The sequence below is a fragment of the Lipophrys pholis genome (genome assembly GCF_963383615.2).
Source record: "Lipophrys pholis genome assembly, chromosome: 2".
NCBI classification, from domain to species: Eukaryota; Metazoa; Chordata; class Actinopteri; order Blenniiformes; family Blenniidae; genus Lipophrys; species Lipophrys pholis.
This window is the reverse complement of record NC_137636.1, coordinates 17,867,688-17,884,657: the sequence shown is the minus strand read 5'-3', so window position 1 is coordinate 17,884,657 and position 16,970 is coordinate 17,867,688. Positions and strand designations below refer to the sequence as shown.

The 16,970-nt window shown below is 38.9% G+C and overlaps 1 protein-coding gene across 1 annotated transcript in view; it reads left to right on the top strand.

Moving 5' to 3' along the window:
* LOC308106645 (CUB and sushi domain-containing protein 1-like) overlaps positions 1 to 16,970 on the top strand; it is a gene marked incomplete at both ends in the record, with an annotated part of 411,609 nt that overhangs the window by 238,969 nt on the left and 155,670 nt on the right. Inside the window, 3 exons of the mRNA XM_080458503.1 lie at positions 2,891 to 2,972; positions 8,259 to 8,383; positions 13,325 to 13,446. Coding sequence (XP_080314629.1) covers positions 2,891 to 2,972; positions 8,259 to 8,383; positions 13,325 to 13,446 — 329 coding nt within the window. The remainder of the gene's footprint in view (positions 1 to 2,890; positions 2,973 to 8,258; positions 8,384 to 13,324; positions 13,447 to 16,970) is intronic.

Sequence of the window (16,970 nt, the reverse complement as noted above, 5' to 3'; positions counted from 1 at the left end):
CAGTCTATATTATTCAGTGTGGAAAGTCTTAATTCATAGTAAAAAAAAAAAAAACAAGCACTGATATTCTTTCATCTGGTTTAGGTGTTAAGATGCGGCTCTTTTGAAGTGAAGTTGTCAATGCTAATTATAATGATAATAGAAAAAACTGTAGAGATTTTTTTTCTTATTCTATTTTTCCCCTTTTTTCCCAGTTTCCTTGATGTCTGAACTCCTTATCATTTGTTGTGTTTTGGTGATTCATGTCTTTTTATACTCCTGTCATGTCATCTGTTGCGTCAGTATGTGGGCCCTTCCCCACAATCCTCACAGGCTCTGATAATACATAATGAGAAGAAGAAAAGGAGGAAGAAGAAAAACCTGCTCTATGTATCGTTTGTTAAGCACAATTATTCCCAAGTAAGGTACAGTGGTTGCAGTGGTAAAGAAACGGACAATAATCTATGCTGCAGTAGAAACATTTTATTTATTTAATTATTTTAAGTAATTATGTACATTTTGCTTGAATGAAAACATGTATGATAAAAAACTGATAGATAACATAGATAACATACGGTAATGTGAACTTGTAACATGTTTACTTGCAATATTTGTTGAAGCTCTCCTTCATTATTCAACTATCAGGGAAGTTTAACTCCAGATAAATGGGCACAAATGTTCTATATGTATTTAAAATTCCAGCCACATCATTGTGAATCATTTGAAGTCATAGAAGTCAAGCATGTGGCATGCTGAAAAAAGCTACAATAATGATGAAACAAAGGCATGAATTAGGTCTCCGCATCAGTCATGGACAGGAAACACAGAGTTTTATCTTTCTTGCATTGGTGAAAAAAACTAAAGACTTTGAAATAAAGAAGAGGACAGAATCAAATGTAGCACCGAGGCTTTTGGCTGTCAGATTTTTACCGATCAAACCGAGGTTAAAGAAGGGGGGGAAAAAAGCAACACATTTAGGATACGGTGACATCTCAGCATCGGTTGGTTTTTGCTTATTTTCTGCATGGCTGCCTGTAGGGTCCCAGTTTTATTATTTTATTGTCCATACTGGCCCACAGTCTGTCATGGCTTCCTGGGACGCTTGATAGACCTGATGTTCCGGTTTTTACACCGGAGCATTTGAGTGTTTTTATACTGAGAAATAACTTTCTTTAATATCCACTCAAAATCACATTGCAAGGCTTTTCAATCACTAAATGGTCTGTTCTGAGTATGCTTTAATTTAGACCTTTAAATGACACACAAGTCATGGTACTTTCACTTTCACTTTCCTTCTTCAGTGGGAATATATATATATATATATATATATATATATATATATATATATATACACAGTATATATATGTTGATTTTTGACGTATTATAACACTTTTAGAGAATTCATTGATTTTAATTGTTGTCGTTTCTTATCATCATTACATTGCTTTATTCACTCATATCAGTCCTTCCTGACAGTTTTTTGTCGGATTCCCTCAAACTAAAATCTCTGATTTGTGGCCCAGTTGCCACAGCCGCTAGGTTGCAGGTTTTATCCCACAGCTCAGACCGTCCATATGTCAAAGTGTCACTGAACACTTTTACCCAAAATGCTCCCATTGAATGATAGCCATAACTTGGTGTGTGAGTGTGTGTGTGTGTGTGTGTGTGTGTGTGTGTGTGTGTGTGTGTGTGTGTGTGTGTGTGTGTGTGTGTGTGTGTGTGTGTGTGTGTGTGTGTGTGTGTGTGTGTGTGTGTGTGTGTGTGTGTGTGTGTGTGTGTGTGTGTGTGAATGGATGAATGTGACATACAATGTAAATTCTTAATTACAGGGGCACAAATCGTATTTTACAAGTCTCAGATTAAAAAAAAAAACTTACAAGCTCACATTTTTCCTGCAAATGTTGCAGTAAATTTGGTGACACATATATTTGTGCACCTGTCTCAATATGACGTTCTTCCCCACGAGTCACACTTTCTGTTTTTCTTCCAACTACAAATCGAACATCGCTGTTTTTAGGCGGAAACAGATGAAAGAAGTGACGTGACATTTTTCCAGCGTCACGTCGGGCGTGTATTAACGTGGCTAAAAAGACAACACCTCTTTGCTGCGGTTGGTTCCAAGCTGGGAGAAACTTTATCGTGCCTCAATACGGACAAAATACTCTCTCTTGATTAAATTGTGAATGTATAAGTGTGGTGTTGTATTTTGTGGAGAGAGAAACATTTATATTGGTACACAACTTACAGTACACAACTACAAATTCCACTTTTACAAGTGCTCAAACCTTTTCCACCAGTAACACCTCCATAGATAACCTCAGAGAAGACAAAGTCTCGTTATTTGTTGTTTGACACCAAGTTTTATGAAACATCATAGAACTTTGAGTGTTCTATATTGCCTGGAAAAAAGCTCATTGTACAATCAGCTGTCAAAAGACAATCTGAAAAAAAACCCAATGATTTCTGTCTCTTGGGTATAAACATGCTCTCAAAATACATCAAAAAGAAACGTGTTTCGTTTTCAATTCAAAGCTGGTGTCCTGTGTTCCTAATTCAGATAAGAAAAGATCAATGTTAAAATTCAAAAGGTAAATACCTCGCTTTTTGAATCTGAAACAGCACTTAAGGATGCTTTTCTCACTCATTTGTCCTTAACTGCTTCAATCCTCTCAGATGGAGAAGTTTTCCAATATTTATGGTCACAATAACACAAATGATTTCTTCCCATTTAGTTTATTTCTCAGCTGAAAGAGATTTGAGGGCAAGTCTAATGGCTTCTGCATAATATGACGCTTGCATTAGGCTAAAAATAACACGATGGCCCTAAAGCTTCTAAAACACACAGATAAAGTTGCCACTTTACTGCTTTCCCTGACAGAGACTGATCTGTATTTCTTGCTTGTTCTTTCAGTGAGTCAAAGCGGTCTTGCTGGTGATGTTTGTCCTGATCCTGGAGTTCCTGAAAATGGCAAGAGGATGGGCTCTGCATTCCAGTAAGTGAAACTCTTGGTCATGTGACATTTTTATCAATTAATTACTCAAATGTTTTCCAAAAACACCCTCCTATTTTGCACAATGCAAACATCCAGTTCAGAAACAATCTGTTTTTAGTCCCTCCATCCTGCTGTGCTGCATAAAATACTGGAAAAGACTGTTTCTGTTTGTGAAGGTTATCTTGAGTTTACAGACATTATGACTTCAGGGCAGACTTTAGATCGTAGGTTATTTCTTCATGAAACACAGTGTTTTGTAGTCCTCCTTTTCGCCCCCACTCATGGAAATCTTCTAGCTCCCGAGCTGAGAGAGAATGCCACTATGCCCCAGTTCTGGCTCCAGAAATTGGCCAACGAGCAGTGAACATTTCTACCAAAAGTTCTGCATCATTTGTGGGGCCACTGCAGAGTTTTGTGGTTTATGTATCGTCATAAATAATGTATGTGTGTTGGGGACCTGTTGTTGTTGCTTTGGCTTTTCAGATGTGAAGTACCTTCTGCAGCTGGCATGAAACAAACTTCACATATTCCATCTTTCAGATCTTTTCAAGGATGGATTGTTTTGGGCTTGTCAGATCTGTCCAACCCGTGTAACATATAGCTAAAGGAATTATTAGCAACTCGTTTATACACACACACACACACACACACACACACACACACACACACACACACACACACACACACACACACACACACACACACACACACACATTAACACACAAACTTTAAAGGGGCATCAGGGTGCCCCTTACAGGACTATATTCCAGGGCATCGGGGGGTAGAATAACAAGTTATATTTACTTTTGTGACTTTGTTATGTTAAAAGACTGGTCTCTGATCCCAGGCGCTCTTTTATCCTTCCACAGCCAGCAATCATTACTCTGTGTAACAGCACGCAAATCCAATAGAGATTCAAATTAAACTCAGTGCCCCCCAAGTTTAAATTTCATACAACGGCACAAGCCCCTGATATAAACAAACATCAATGAAGACCACCTTGTTTTATTTGAAAAAGTCCATCATTGATGGTCTTTGTTTGGTCAAATTGAATAATTCAACACAGCATTTGATATCAGGACGTTAAGCAGTCTCAGTGTCTTCCAACAAGCTCAGATGATGGCGCATTCATGACAGTTACCAGTTGGGAAGTTCCCATTTCCCAGTTTCCAGCGTTCACATAACAATGAGGAGAAGCAAGAAAACAACAGGGCTTCCCCCAACAGTGCTCTTATATTACTACTTTCACAGTTCAGAAACAGAAAAACAAGTCTGTCATCACATACTAAGATGTCACTCCTATAGCTCCCTGCTCTGTATGCTATGAATGTATATCGCAGTGTGCTGTCTGTTAATCACATGAAGAATGTGAGCTTCATAGATTTGACACTCGATTTAGCGATAACCCTGTTTTCAGTCAGCTCAGTCACTACTTTTGTAATCCTGTGTCAACGTTCAAAAAAATATGTTGACATACTTTTCCTTATCCTTAGCTGAATGACCAAATTATTTCCCTGTTATTCTGTAATATAAAGTAGAATAATGTATAATCTGTAACACTATTGATATTAAAGCTTGCAGCAATATTTTAAACATGTTTATCCATTATTCTTAATTGAGTGTATAGTAATGGCATCCAAAAACATTGTATAGTGATTCACAAAGCTTTTAATGTTCCTGATATTTTCTGAAATAATATATGTTTCCGTATGACACTGGAGCAGGGGATATAATTAAATCACCACTGTCACCACATCCATATCACTGGAGTGATATTCTTAAGACCAGGGCTTCCCTTTGTAGAAAGATTGACTTTGTCCCGTAGCGCTATACATCTAGTCTGGGTGCTCCTGTACATAGAATTATCTAATATTGTCAATGTTTAGAAAACTGGAGCAGTTGTCACATGAAGTGCCCGTGTCATTGTTAGCCTCATTGGACTGTTGCTGACTTAATCGTCTTAATAACCAAATTTTCTTTGGCAGCTTCATCTGTGTTACCTGAAACCACGCCTACCAAAGTGTCTACTGCCTTCATACACTAACAGATTTATTTGTATATGCATGATTTTAGCGCCATTTCTGAACAAAGGGAAGCGAATGACATTCCTCAGTTCTGCAAAAACCGACAACAATAGTGACACTGTCAATCCCTGTTTCCACCGCACAAAAAGTGCCGGGTTTTCGTGCGTTTCCACTGCAAGTATTGTGGATGGTACCGAAATAACCGCTCCAAAGGTTGACGCTTTTCCGTCGCTCTTCCATTTGGGTACTCAGGACAATAGAACGGTGCGGTTTTGAGGAGCCGTCTCCTGATACTTCAGTGATTTAAGACACGTCTGCAATATTTTAATATGTTGGCTGTATGAATCCTCATGTTCATATTCAGCTTTGCGCTGTTTTTTTTTTTTTTTTTCTTGCGGCTGCAACTTTCAAAACGGCCAATTAGCCCCCTGACCCCAAAGTGATAGTAATATTGTTAATCTTAACATTGAATCTTAATATTTAAATTGATTTGTAGCTGATTTTTCTATTTGTCACTACTCAGTGGACAGGGTCCAAAAAATGTCCTAAATTGAATTGGTTTTTAAATAAGGTCAAGCTTGGCCCTCTTACCACACAACATGACATGCAAAGTCCTGAATAATCATGAAGCATCTCAAGACAGAAACTCAGACTTTAAGCACGTGCTACACGTCTGAAATAGACTGGTTGTCTAGCACACATGGAGATGATGGTGAAAACAATTGACGGCATCAGATTTATTAGAGAAAAGGACACAGACAGAATTTGGAAACACCAGTACCACTCATAGAGCTGACAGTCCAGCCAAAGTAAGAATTGCATTGGTGAGGCAGGTGACCAAGAACTTGACAGCCAATCTAACAGAATATCAGAAGTTGTCTGCAGAGATGGGAGACCCCTGCCAGATGGACAATCATCTCAGCAGCACTCCATTGATTAGGGCTTCATAGTGCAGTCGCTACATAGAAGCCAGTCTGTGTAGAAGAGACACGACAGCCTGGTTGGAGTTAACTAAATTGAATTTACAAACTGAAAGCCCGTCGATAAGAAACTGTGGTTTGATGACAAAAACTCAAAAGACAGTGAATCACAGCAAGCTGCCACCAGAATGCCTCTGTGAAATGCTTTCGAGCAAGACAAACAGAGGAGGAAGCCAAAATGTAGAGAGGCCCCAGAATAAAACCTCCAGCAAAGTGCATGAACTTGATATGGGACAACAGATGCAAACTGAAGCAAATAACTTCCAACCGAGACAGCAGTGGAATGACTTCATAGTCATTCCACATTCCAATACTTCCACTGTATTTCTGTCTGGAAGTTCAGAAATACTTCACATATAATTTGAGGCTGCTTGTGAGGGTATTAGGCTCAAACTGAGGTATAAAAAGCTTGAAGAGATTTATCTGGGATGACTCAAAACTGTAATCGCTTCAAATGGACTGCTGCAAAGGCCTGATATAGGAGTTTATTTTTGTGGTAAATGAAACATTTTGGTTTTTAATCGTCTATACTTTTTGAGCAAAATTCTAAAAGTATCTTTATTTTTGACATTTTCAATTTTGGCTCTATGGATTACTAAGATTACTGGCATACACCTTTAAAACTAACTGTACAACAAAAACACTATGTGCTATAAGGGGAGGTTGAGAACATGTTTAATATGCATTTAAAGTCCCTGCAAAGAAGACATTCTATGAAATATCATTTCATTAGAAAAACATACCTCCCAAATGTACTCTATTGCTTCGTTTATTACTTATATTACTTGTACATGTGCTATGGTTTTCGGTGTCTAGGCCTCACAGACACACATGGTTTGAACAATTACATCATTTTTGTCGGTGTGCAAAGACTCGGTGGACTTGGGGATTTCCAAGAAACTCTCAGTGGTGTCCATCACCTAATCAGCAGAAAGGGAAGCATCAATCTATTTAATCAGGAGTGAGCAGTTATAAAATAAGTGTCTCTCCCTACGGCACATGCATTTAGCATAAGTCACAGCAATTGTCCTGATGTTGGTCTGGTGTGTAAGAAGAAATCGAGGCGGGCTCCATATTTACCGCTTTCAAAGACTATTTTCAGCATGAAAACTTTAAATGAGTTCCTGCTGCTCTCCAGTACCATTAGCATCTGTGGTTGCACAAACCTTTCTCACTATTAGTGGAGTTGTCTGAGTTAATGAAGGGTCATTACTGCTACGTGTGCATGTGTTGGTAAGTGTGTGAGCATTTCCGTGTGTGTGTGTGTGTGTATGCATGTTGTTGTGTATGTATACTTGCGTGTTACAGGTCTCATTCTAATCATCATTAACCATCAAGCTGCAGGAGCTGAAACAGCATTGCAGTGTGATGAAGTATAACAGGATAAATGGAATGGAGACATAATTATAGAGAAAATTAGAGTTGTCTTTATTCTTAGGCATGTGGATGTGGTACCTACCTGTAACCTTGTGTGTAATGACTATTGTCAATCAACCATATCCACATTTGTGATAGAAAGGTTGTTGGTATGTTCAAGGAGGGAAAAAAGCCCTTCTTCTCTAATTATAAATTTCACAGTGAGTGGCGGGGTATAGGTATTTTTAGAGTTATCACTGTCCTGGAAGAGGGAATAGCTCTGATGGAAGTGAATGGCCCAACTTGCCGTGACAAAGGCACGAAGAGAGATTTGGCCAGGCTCTATGGCTCTTCAGTGTTTAACAACAGGGTAGAGACAATCAGCAACCAGAACTCTATGTTATGAATGTTTGGCCAGGTGGTAGACTGTGGTGTGTGTCGGCAGGGAGGAGATATTAGGCTTTGCAGACAAGACACCATGCAGACTTCCATTTAGAAGGCTGAATGTCCCTCTCACGTGTTAGACAGCAGGGTGTTGGAAAGAATGTGAAAACACAAACGATCTGAGCAAACGAAGAGAGAAAAGGTAATGGTGGCATTGCAAGTAGAGGAAATAGAGCAGAAGAGAGTGAAGGGAAGAAGGTAACCAAAGAGTCTTGTATGAATAAAGGTGAAACATTGTTTAGGGGGGTTAAAAAGAAAAGTTTCCAACTGGATGATCTCTGATGACGATATGATTTTTGTTGTGAGATGTTGAGATTTTCATGTGATGTTGCTGCGGTGCTTCTTTTAAAGAGTGTTTTTTTTTTTGTCTCTCTTCGTGGATTTCCTCAAGTATTGCAACATCAAGTGGCTTCAAGCGAGAATCAAAGAAACTGCTATTGCTTTCTTGACAAGTGTTGTCACTGTTCTGTCTCCTTAACTAGGATTGGCTCCAGTGTCCAGTTCAGTTGTGATGACAGCTACGTACTACAAGGGTCTAAAAGTATCACCTGTCAACGAGTCACTGACACCCTGGCTGCTTGGAGTGACCACAGGCCCATCTGCAGAAGTAAGTGTACTACAAACACACTTGGTGCTTCTATGAATTCCTACGGCAGAGTTATGTCACTGCGAATACCATGTTTTAACCAACAGCACAATGATGTATTTTGATTGATACCGATGTGAACCAAGATCGGCTTTGCTTGAATGAAAAAGTGGTGCGGTTTGTGAAAAAAAAACTAAACCAAAAAACTAACAAAAACAAAGGGGAAAAAGTTTCTAACCCAAAGTGGTGGTGTCAAGATTTGCCCAGCAAGCTTTATGCTTTATGAAAAAAGTAGAAAAGTGGAGTATATAATGATAATAATTTTCTTAAATCACACATTTATTTAATGCTTTATAGCTGCAATGATGACAAATGACTCATTAAATCATCATTAAATGAGTTCTAATAAAAAAAAACATAAATCTAACAAGGTACAGCAGTCTTGGAGCGTGACATGAAGTTTTCTCTTTTTTTCATGTAAAAGCCTCTAGTAGTGCTTTTGATGCTCAAGCGATTACAGCAGCTGTTAATGATACCCCTTCATGTAAAAATACAGGTAGTCCAGCATTTAGCCATAAATGACTACGTAATTGGAGACACTCCTTTAAAATCAATAGGGGGAGAGTGTAGCTTAATTCACTGAAGAGGAGATAACCCCTCCCAACTCCAGCCATTTTCACCTTTAATAAAGAATACTGCTTACACAACCACAGCATCACATCCATATATCAAAATGAATGTATAACCTCCCTCAGCTGAGATCCTTCAGCACATAGAAACAGATTAAATGCATATCGACTGACCTGCAGACATAGAATCAAAATGCTACACCCAGCTCAAAACATCAACTGCAACTGGTCAGATATTCAATTTTTAAAGGTATAGGTGAAGTGCTTGTTTCCCAAGTTAAAATGAACTGATGAATGAGCCCTAATACTGACTGAAGTACCAAATTGATTTACCCAAAAACATATTTTCACTTCTCCACAAACAAACAGTTAATTCATGTTGAGACCGTTACAGTCCCTCACATCTGTATACATGTTAGGTGATGGAGGGGCCAGCTGGGTTGCTGACCTGCTTCTCAAGGCTTCAATGTTTTCTTCAAGGACACTTCTGCATCCTCCTCGGTTAAGCAAGGAGTTAAACCATCAACTCTAAAGACTGGCTTTCTGACCATTATCGCCCAAAGGACCAAGGCGTTCAGAAAAAATTGCCCAATCTTTAATCAGGACCTCGACTGCTGCAGGCAGCGCAGCAATGAGGCTAACCTTGCGTGCTCATCATTTAACAAGAGGATTTAATCCAAAAGGAACTCTATCAATCTTTAATGTGTTTTTAATGGTCCTTAGATAACAGTGGAATTACATGGCGATGATGTGTAAGCTTTATTATGACACATTAGTGCAGATAATACATACATGGTAGGACATATATGCATTGCTTTTGTTGCTTCAAGAGATGTTAGATCTCTAATGATAATACACACACACACACACACACACACACAATAACATCAACCTTACACTTTGTTATATCATTGTCTGGAATTCCTATTCCTATGTTCAAAGTCACTGCACTGCTGTACTTCTTAAGGCCAGTTCCACACCTCGGCATATCTCCCTGAATCTCTGAATCTGTCAGCAATTACATTTTGTGCTCATTTGTGGCATTTTTCATGCTTTAAAGAAACAGACCATCCAATATGAACTCTGATGGAAAGATTATGAACAGGAACACCATCTTACCAGGCTAAAGTACAAAATATTCTCAAGAGTTTAATGAAACTTGTAGGCATGAGTCTTAATGAGGTTAGAATTGTCTTTATAAAAAAACGCATCACAAGACACATTGGCTTGTGCAGCTGTGGCTCAGTTGGTAGAGTGGACCATCGTTCAATCCCTCCTCTAGGATCTTCCATGTGGAATAGATATTAAGCACCAAGTTGCGAGCCCCTTGGCAGGCACGTTTTGGTATGAATGTTTGTTTGTATGTGACTGATGATATTTTAAAGGTCAAGTCCAACAGCTCCTGTTGGACAATGCAAACTAAATCACAATCATATTTGATGAAACTTTGAAAGAATTAGTGATGCCATTTTGCTCATAGAAAAGCATAGTATGATGAAAAAATGATATCAGTTGAATTTACACAGTATTCTTGTTGTTTTTTTTATGAAAGATGATTTGGCCTCATATTGAGTGGCTGAGGGACTAAAAAACAGTATGAGTGGCAGAGCAGCGATCCACGGGCTGCCATCACCTGCATGCTTTCTGACAAAACCCTGTTGGGTTTATTGCTCCACAATTAAAAAAAAAATGAATAAAAAAAACTGTAGACGGTTAGCATGCACACGTGTGTGTGCGTGTGTCTGTCCACCCACGCACTCACAAACACACTTGCATTGACAGAAAGTGTCCAAGGCACAATGTCACACACCTCATGGCTGCAGTGGCATTTGCCTTGAGCTGTGCAAGTGTGTGACGGACAGGCAGTCCCTGAGCTCAGACATATACTGTAGGGTCGCTGTCACATCGTGTTATATTTTGTGTATGTGTGCTTATTTGTACGAGTGTGCGTACCCGTGATGTGTCTGTATGTCTGCAGGCACATGCCTAGAAATCATGATACCGGGACAGGGAAGCTTCCAAAAGACAGGACATGAACAGTATTTACAAAATATGTTATTCATCAATCATCAAATCTCTTTGTTTTCCTGTTTGTTTTGTTGTTTGTTTGTTTGATTGTTTTTTTGGGGTGGGTTCAGGGGTGGGGGGGGGGTGATTGTTTTTGACCTTGTACCACTGTGAAGGTTATTTTTGTTGGCGTACATCTTACAGAAAAAAAAAAGATTTGTAAACGGAGTATTAAGTTTTTGCAGAGATTATCTGCCTCACAATGACAGTCGGACTTTTAATGTTCTCCCTGTCTGTTTTCTCTTGTAACTCAACTTTCCTCCCATAGTCCAAAGTATGAATTTTAGGTCAATTGCTGACTCCAATTGCCCTTATGTGTGAATGTGAGTGTGGGTTCCCAAAAAAGAAGTAGGCTTCATCTGACACCAGGTGGTGATTTCTGATTAAATAAATGCCTTGGCTTCACATTTTCAAACATTGTTGTGAACAGCTGTTTGTAATATCCGGTAAGTCTGTACATATAGTGTGACGCTATTAACTATTGAAACTATTTAATTAAATAGTGCTTTTATAAATAAATGAATCATTTTATTCCCACACCATGTTTCTTCTATCATGATTCTCTCCCCCACCTGTATCACCCATGCGGCTCCATGCAAATGCCTTTGGCAGGTGCTACTGTAAGTGTTCTTCACTTCGAAACAATAAAAAAACGGGAAAAGCATTTACAAACATTATGAATGATACACAAGACATCCCGGAAGCTAATATTTCCACTTGAACTTTACAGTGTAAACTGGGATCTGAACATTTTGATCAATATGCATCCCATTTCATATTCCCTCAATAAATCAGTTAAAGCAAAAGTTTCAGAAACCGCTTGCATAATTTATAAATACACATTGGTGTATGTCTTATGTGGTGTGGGATGAAACTGGTGAGGAGTTGAATTTCTGGCACGACACAACTGTACACATGGCAACAGCTGCAAACCATATTTAAAGTTGTCTGTTTGATTCTATTTTATGTTCTTTGAAAGTGTTTGTACAAAGCAACAAAGGACAGAGAGGGAGAGATGAAAACGGGATCGGTAGACCGCGGCAAACAAACAGAGAAACCGAGGTTAAAAATGTCTGTACCATAGCTGTGGTGTATCGTATTATCTGGCGTGATCACTCCCTTGGGATTCAAACCCATGAGCCTCTCTCATTCTCTACTGAGACTTTACTGTTAATTAGAAGCTGGTCGCCGAGATGAATCGCCATGACTGTGTTTCTGTGTGTGCGTGTAGCTGTGTGTATCACAGTGTGTTTCGCCTCTCTTTTCTAATTAACAGGCAGATCAGTCATCTAAGGTCCTCCTCCCTCTGCCTCTCTCTTCTGGCGGTGTCTCTTTCCTTCCACACTTTGCTCATCCATTCTCACGTTATTAGCTCTCACCTTGTCTTGGTTTCAATGCCTCTCTAACCTCTCTCATCTCTGCGTTTCAGCTGACTCATAGTGAACATTTTGAAGAGCTAATGGATGGATTACTATCAAATAAGACACACGTGGACCCTCCTCTAGTGAATCCAAGTTATTCTAGTGAGCTTGTGGCCGTTCATGTTGAGTGCATTGGTTCATAGACTTGAATTAGTTTCACTCAAATGTAAAACAATGCATCCAAAAGTAGACTTTATTTTAGATCTAAGGCAATATGACAGAAAATCAAGCAAGCATTATCTAAGAATGAATAACTCTTAAAAAAATATATTTTACTTCTATCAATTGTTCTGATAATAGCGCATGATAAAGTTTTGTTGATTTTGAAGACCTGATTGATATCACGAACCAACTGCATTTTTGAGCGATGGATGGATGGATGGATGGATGGATGGATGGATGGATGGATGGATGGATGGATGGATGGACATTTCTCGCAAATTAACTATGTAAAGTAGCATGAGTCACAAAACAAATGGTTGAAACACAGTGACTCTGTTTTTGTAGAATAAAAAAAAAAATCTAAATTCAGTTACGTTTTTGCAATCTAAGGGTCCACGGCTTCACTTTTCACTTTTCATTCATTTCATTTGATTTATAGTTTTTCATTGACCTTTCATTGGTAGATCAATACCTATCGCAGCCTGTAGCCTGTGCCTTTCTTTTGACTACACCAAACTTGTGATTTTATTCTTTGTCGCCTCTTTATCCTTGTCTCATCCTTTTTATTTTCTTAAGGTAGAAAGACATTTGAAATCTCCAAGCATAATTTTTATTGCATTGTAAATCACTTTTAACACTCTTTTTTTTTTGCTCTGTCTCTCTTTTTCTGTCTTCCTCTCCAGCTCGTACCTGTGGCAGTAATCTAAGGGGGCCCAGAGGGGTCATAACTTCTCCTAATTACCCTGTTCAATATGAGAACAATGCACACTGTGTGTGGGTCATCACTGCAATGGACTCTGGGAAGGTGAGCTTTTTTTCATTATTCTCTTTCAACAAGAGTGTAAATATAAAAAAAAAATCTTTAGAATCGAATCCCCGTACAGAAAAAAAATAAATCTTTTGCAGCGGCAATGTGTTTAAATCCCAGTGTGTTGTATAATGTAATGATCCTCACACCCCAGCAGATGACCGGTGGAATGAGTCACATTTTCAGCAAGGTCCAAAGCATTGTTCTGCCAAACTTGAGGGGTTTCTGTTATTTGTTCTCATTAAGGAAAAAAATACCTGGAGTGACTATGTACGTGGCTATGGAGTGGGAAAAATGTGTGCCCACAGGCTTCCCGTGGTACATTGAGATCCAAAAGTGCTGCAAAGAAAAGGCAAAATAGGGAACGAGAGCAGCAGTATGCAGCAAAATAGTGTAAACCAGACGTGACGTATGAAACACTGTGCACATTGTTTTGGTGTGTGTGTGTGTGTGTGTGTGTGTGTGTGTGTGTGTGTGTGCGTGCGTGCGTGCGTGCGTGCGTGCGTGCGTGCGTGCGTGCGTGCGTGCGTGCGTGCGTGCGTGCGTGCGTGCGTGCGTGCGTGCGTGCGTGCTGGCTAATTTCAGTTGCTGTTGTGGAACTCATGGTCAATACACTTCCTCAGATTTTGTGAAGGGAACTTTTGTTACTGAGCCTCTATATAAATGAATAATTCATGTACTTGAGGTACAACATCGGAGGTTTCTCTGTCTAATTTTTTTGGGGGGTTTATAATTATTCTCTTCATCTCTCCTCATATTTTAACCCTTTACACTCTCTCTCTCTCTCTCTCTCTCTCTCTCTCTCTCTCTCTCTCTCTCTCTCTCTCTCTCTCTCTCTCTCTCTGTTTCTACACTTCTGCTGTTCATTCTTTCTCATCCCTGTTTTGACACTTTCTCCATTTCTATCATTGTGTTCCTCCATCCCAGACATTTTTAATATTTGTTCATCCCCTTCATGCTCCTTTTTCCAATTCACTTTCTATTTATGCAATCTGGAGAGATTTTAGAGGGGTCAAAGCAAACATTAGACTACACTGAATAACAATTAAGGAAAAGGGGAAAAGCGGGCGTTAAAATTGTACTGGGTACTTCATATCCAAAAACTGACCACTGGGAAGACAGAACAGGAAATAAAATACACTGTCCAGGTGAATGCTTGAACATGTAACATTCAAGTTTTCTGTAAAGTGGAAAAAGGATTCTGGTCATCTCCAAGCCTCCGAGGCAGTTAGATCGGAAAATTGTGGGCTATAATTGAGAAGGGAGAGAGCAGAAATTGAAGAGAGAGTAAAAAAAAGGACAAATTGACTTTTTGTTCCTCTTTTTGTGCCTTTCTGACCTTAACAGAAAGAAAGGACATGCTTGTGTCAAGCCATGACATTCAGTTCCAGTATGTGACTATATGTTGGATCATTCATGTAGCTTTGAGACTCTAATGGGGTCTCTAATGGAAAATTCTTTCAAACCAGCGTCACGGTTTTCAGCCAACATCTTAAGACATGTCTTTGAAAGTGACTTTCACTTTGTCGCCATCATCACCTGCTCTTTGTAAGCGTCTCAGAGAAGTGAATGAATAGACATGGTTGCATCACTTTATCATGTCAGCTGCACAAATGTCATGCTTTTTTGTTTTGTCAGGTGACAGATGAAGAGTCACTTTTGTGTCTAAGGTCTGTTACTATAATACAATATTTTACAAAGATTTACATGTCCTTATGACAGATGAAAGGTGTTTTATCTGCTCCGTGTACCATCAGTGTGTGTGTGTGTGTGTGTGTGTGTGTGTGTGTGTGTGTGTGTGTGTGTGTGCGCACGCGCGGGCGTACGCACATGTTTAAAATGCTTGAGGTTTGAGAGCACTTGAAGAATGTGCCATAATGACAGATTATCAGCTACTCCAGTTGCAGAATGTCACTATCTAGATATACAAAGGGAGAGACCAGGACAGAGACACACTACAGGAAGAAGTTGCAGAAAACATTTAACAGGAGAGTAGAATGGGATGGACGACAATAAAATACTATTAATTTTAATAAAATGGGATATGACTGTATTCTATTGAAGGGAAACTCTCTGATGAGAACAGCTGGACAAAGACTGAGTGACTCTTTTCAAGCTTCCATCTTGTCAAACTATAGTTCATGTTTTTCAAATCGGAATTCTTCACGGTGTAAATGTGCTTTGCCACATTTTACTGTGTGATGAGACACGAAAAGCTGTTGAATTAAACTCAGAAGTTTGGACTGACTTCAAAATATAAATTTTTCTGTTAAAAAATTTGGTAAAATGTATTATATGCAGTTCGTACATACATGCATTGGACTCGTGCTAATGGGGCTTTTTATGTTTCACTTGTTTTAGGGATTAAAGGGTACAAATGCTTTTTACTGTCCAGGTTTTGTGAGATTATATATATCCCAGCGTTCTTCCTTTTTAACAAAACATGTACACTTTAACGTGGGATTCATAAGAATGTCATTTCCCCCCAAATTGCAAGAAATTACTTAATATTTGCCCAAATATATAATATCCGTTGTTTTCTTCATGCTAATGTTGGCAAATATTTGCAACTTGTCAGAGCAACATGAGAAGCTTTCATGATGTAGATTTTAACAAATTTATCCTGGTTTGGCTTTGATGCTACGGCTTCTTCACAATATGGTGGCTTCCCTTTACTGCCACATCACTGATGTCTGAAAGTCACTGATACTCAAAGAGAGATACCCCCATTGAATAGATTAGGACAGCTATTATTCTTATCCAAAAATATATAGACAACTGTATGTTTGACAGACCTGCTTGGTTGTGTTTTCTATTTCAGGATTTAATTATGTTCCCATAATAACGTTCAGATATTTGTTGTTATAGATTGGGATCAGAACTATCCAATATTCTTTAGGCTGAATTCAGCCTTTCCAGAATGATAATAATCAAAATCGAGGTTTACAGAAGCTGCTTTACCCTGAGTCTAAAGAAGCTGAACCAGGTGGCTAAGTGGTCAGAGCAGCGGTAATGCATGATGTTACACTGTGTGGCACTCGATCCTCTCAGCTGTCTTCGACTATCAGTTTCACACACTGGGGAAAGAAACTGCAGTTATGAGTGTGTCTTTTGCTGAACATTGTACAAGATCAAAGCCTAAAGAGTTGAGATCAGCGCCTACCGCATTGCAATCCTGGGGCAAACACTGCCTTCTTCTCATTTTTTATTTTTTATTCTTTTTATTCTTTTTTATTTCACTTGTTTTCCACGACAGACATTCAAATTAGTCTAAAAGGGAGACATTTATATTTACGAGGGACAATCAAATACTGTCCCGTAAACACTGTGGCAATGAAAGAAAACTCAAAAAATAAATAGCTAAAAAGACAGAAATCATCTACTCATACACACACACACACACACACACACACACACACACACACACACACACACACACACACACACACACACACACACAACCTCCAAAGAAGTTTCTATAGATGTTTTCTTTTTTCTTTGTCTTTTTTCTTTTAGTGGTC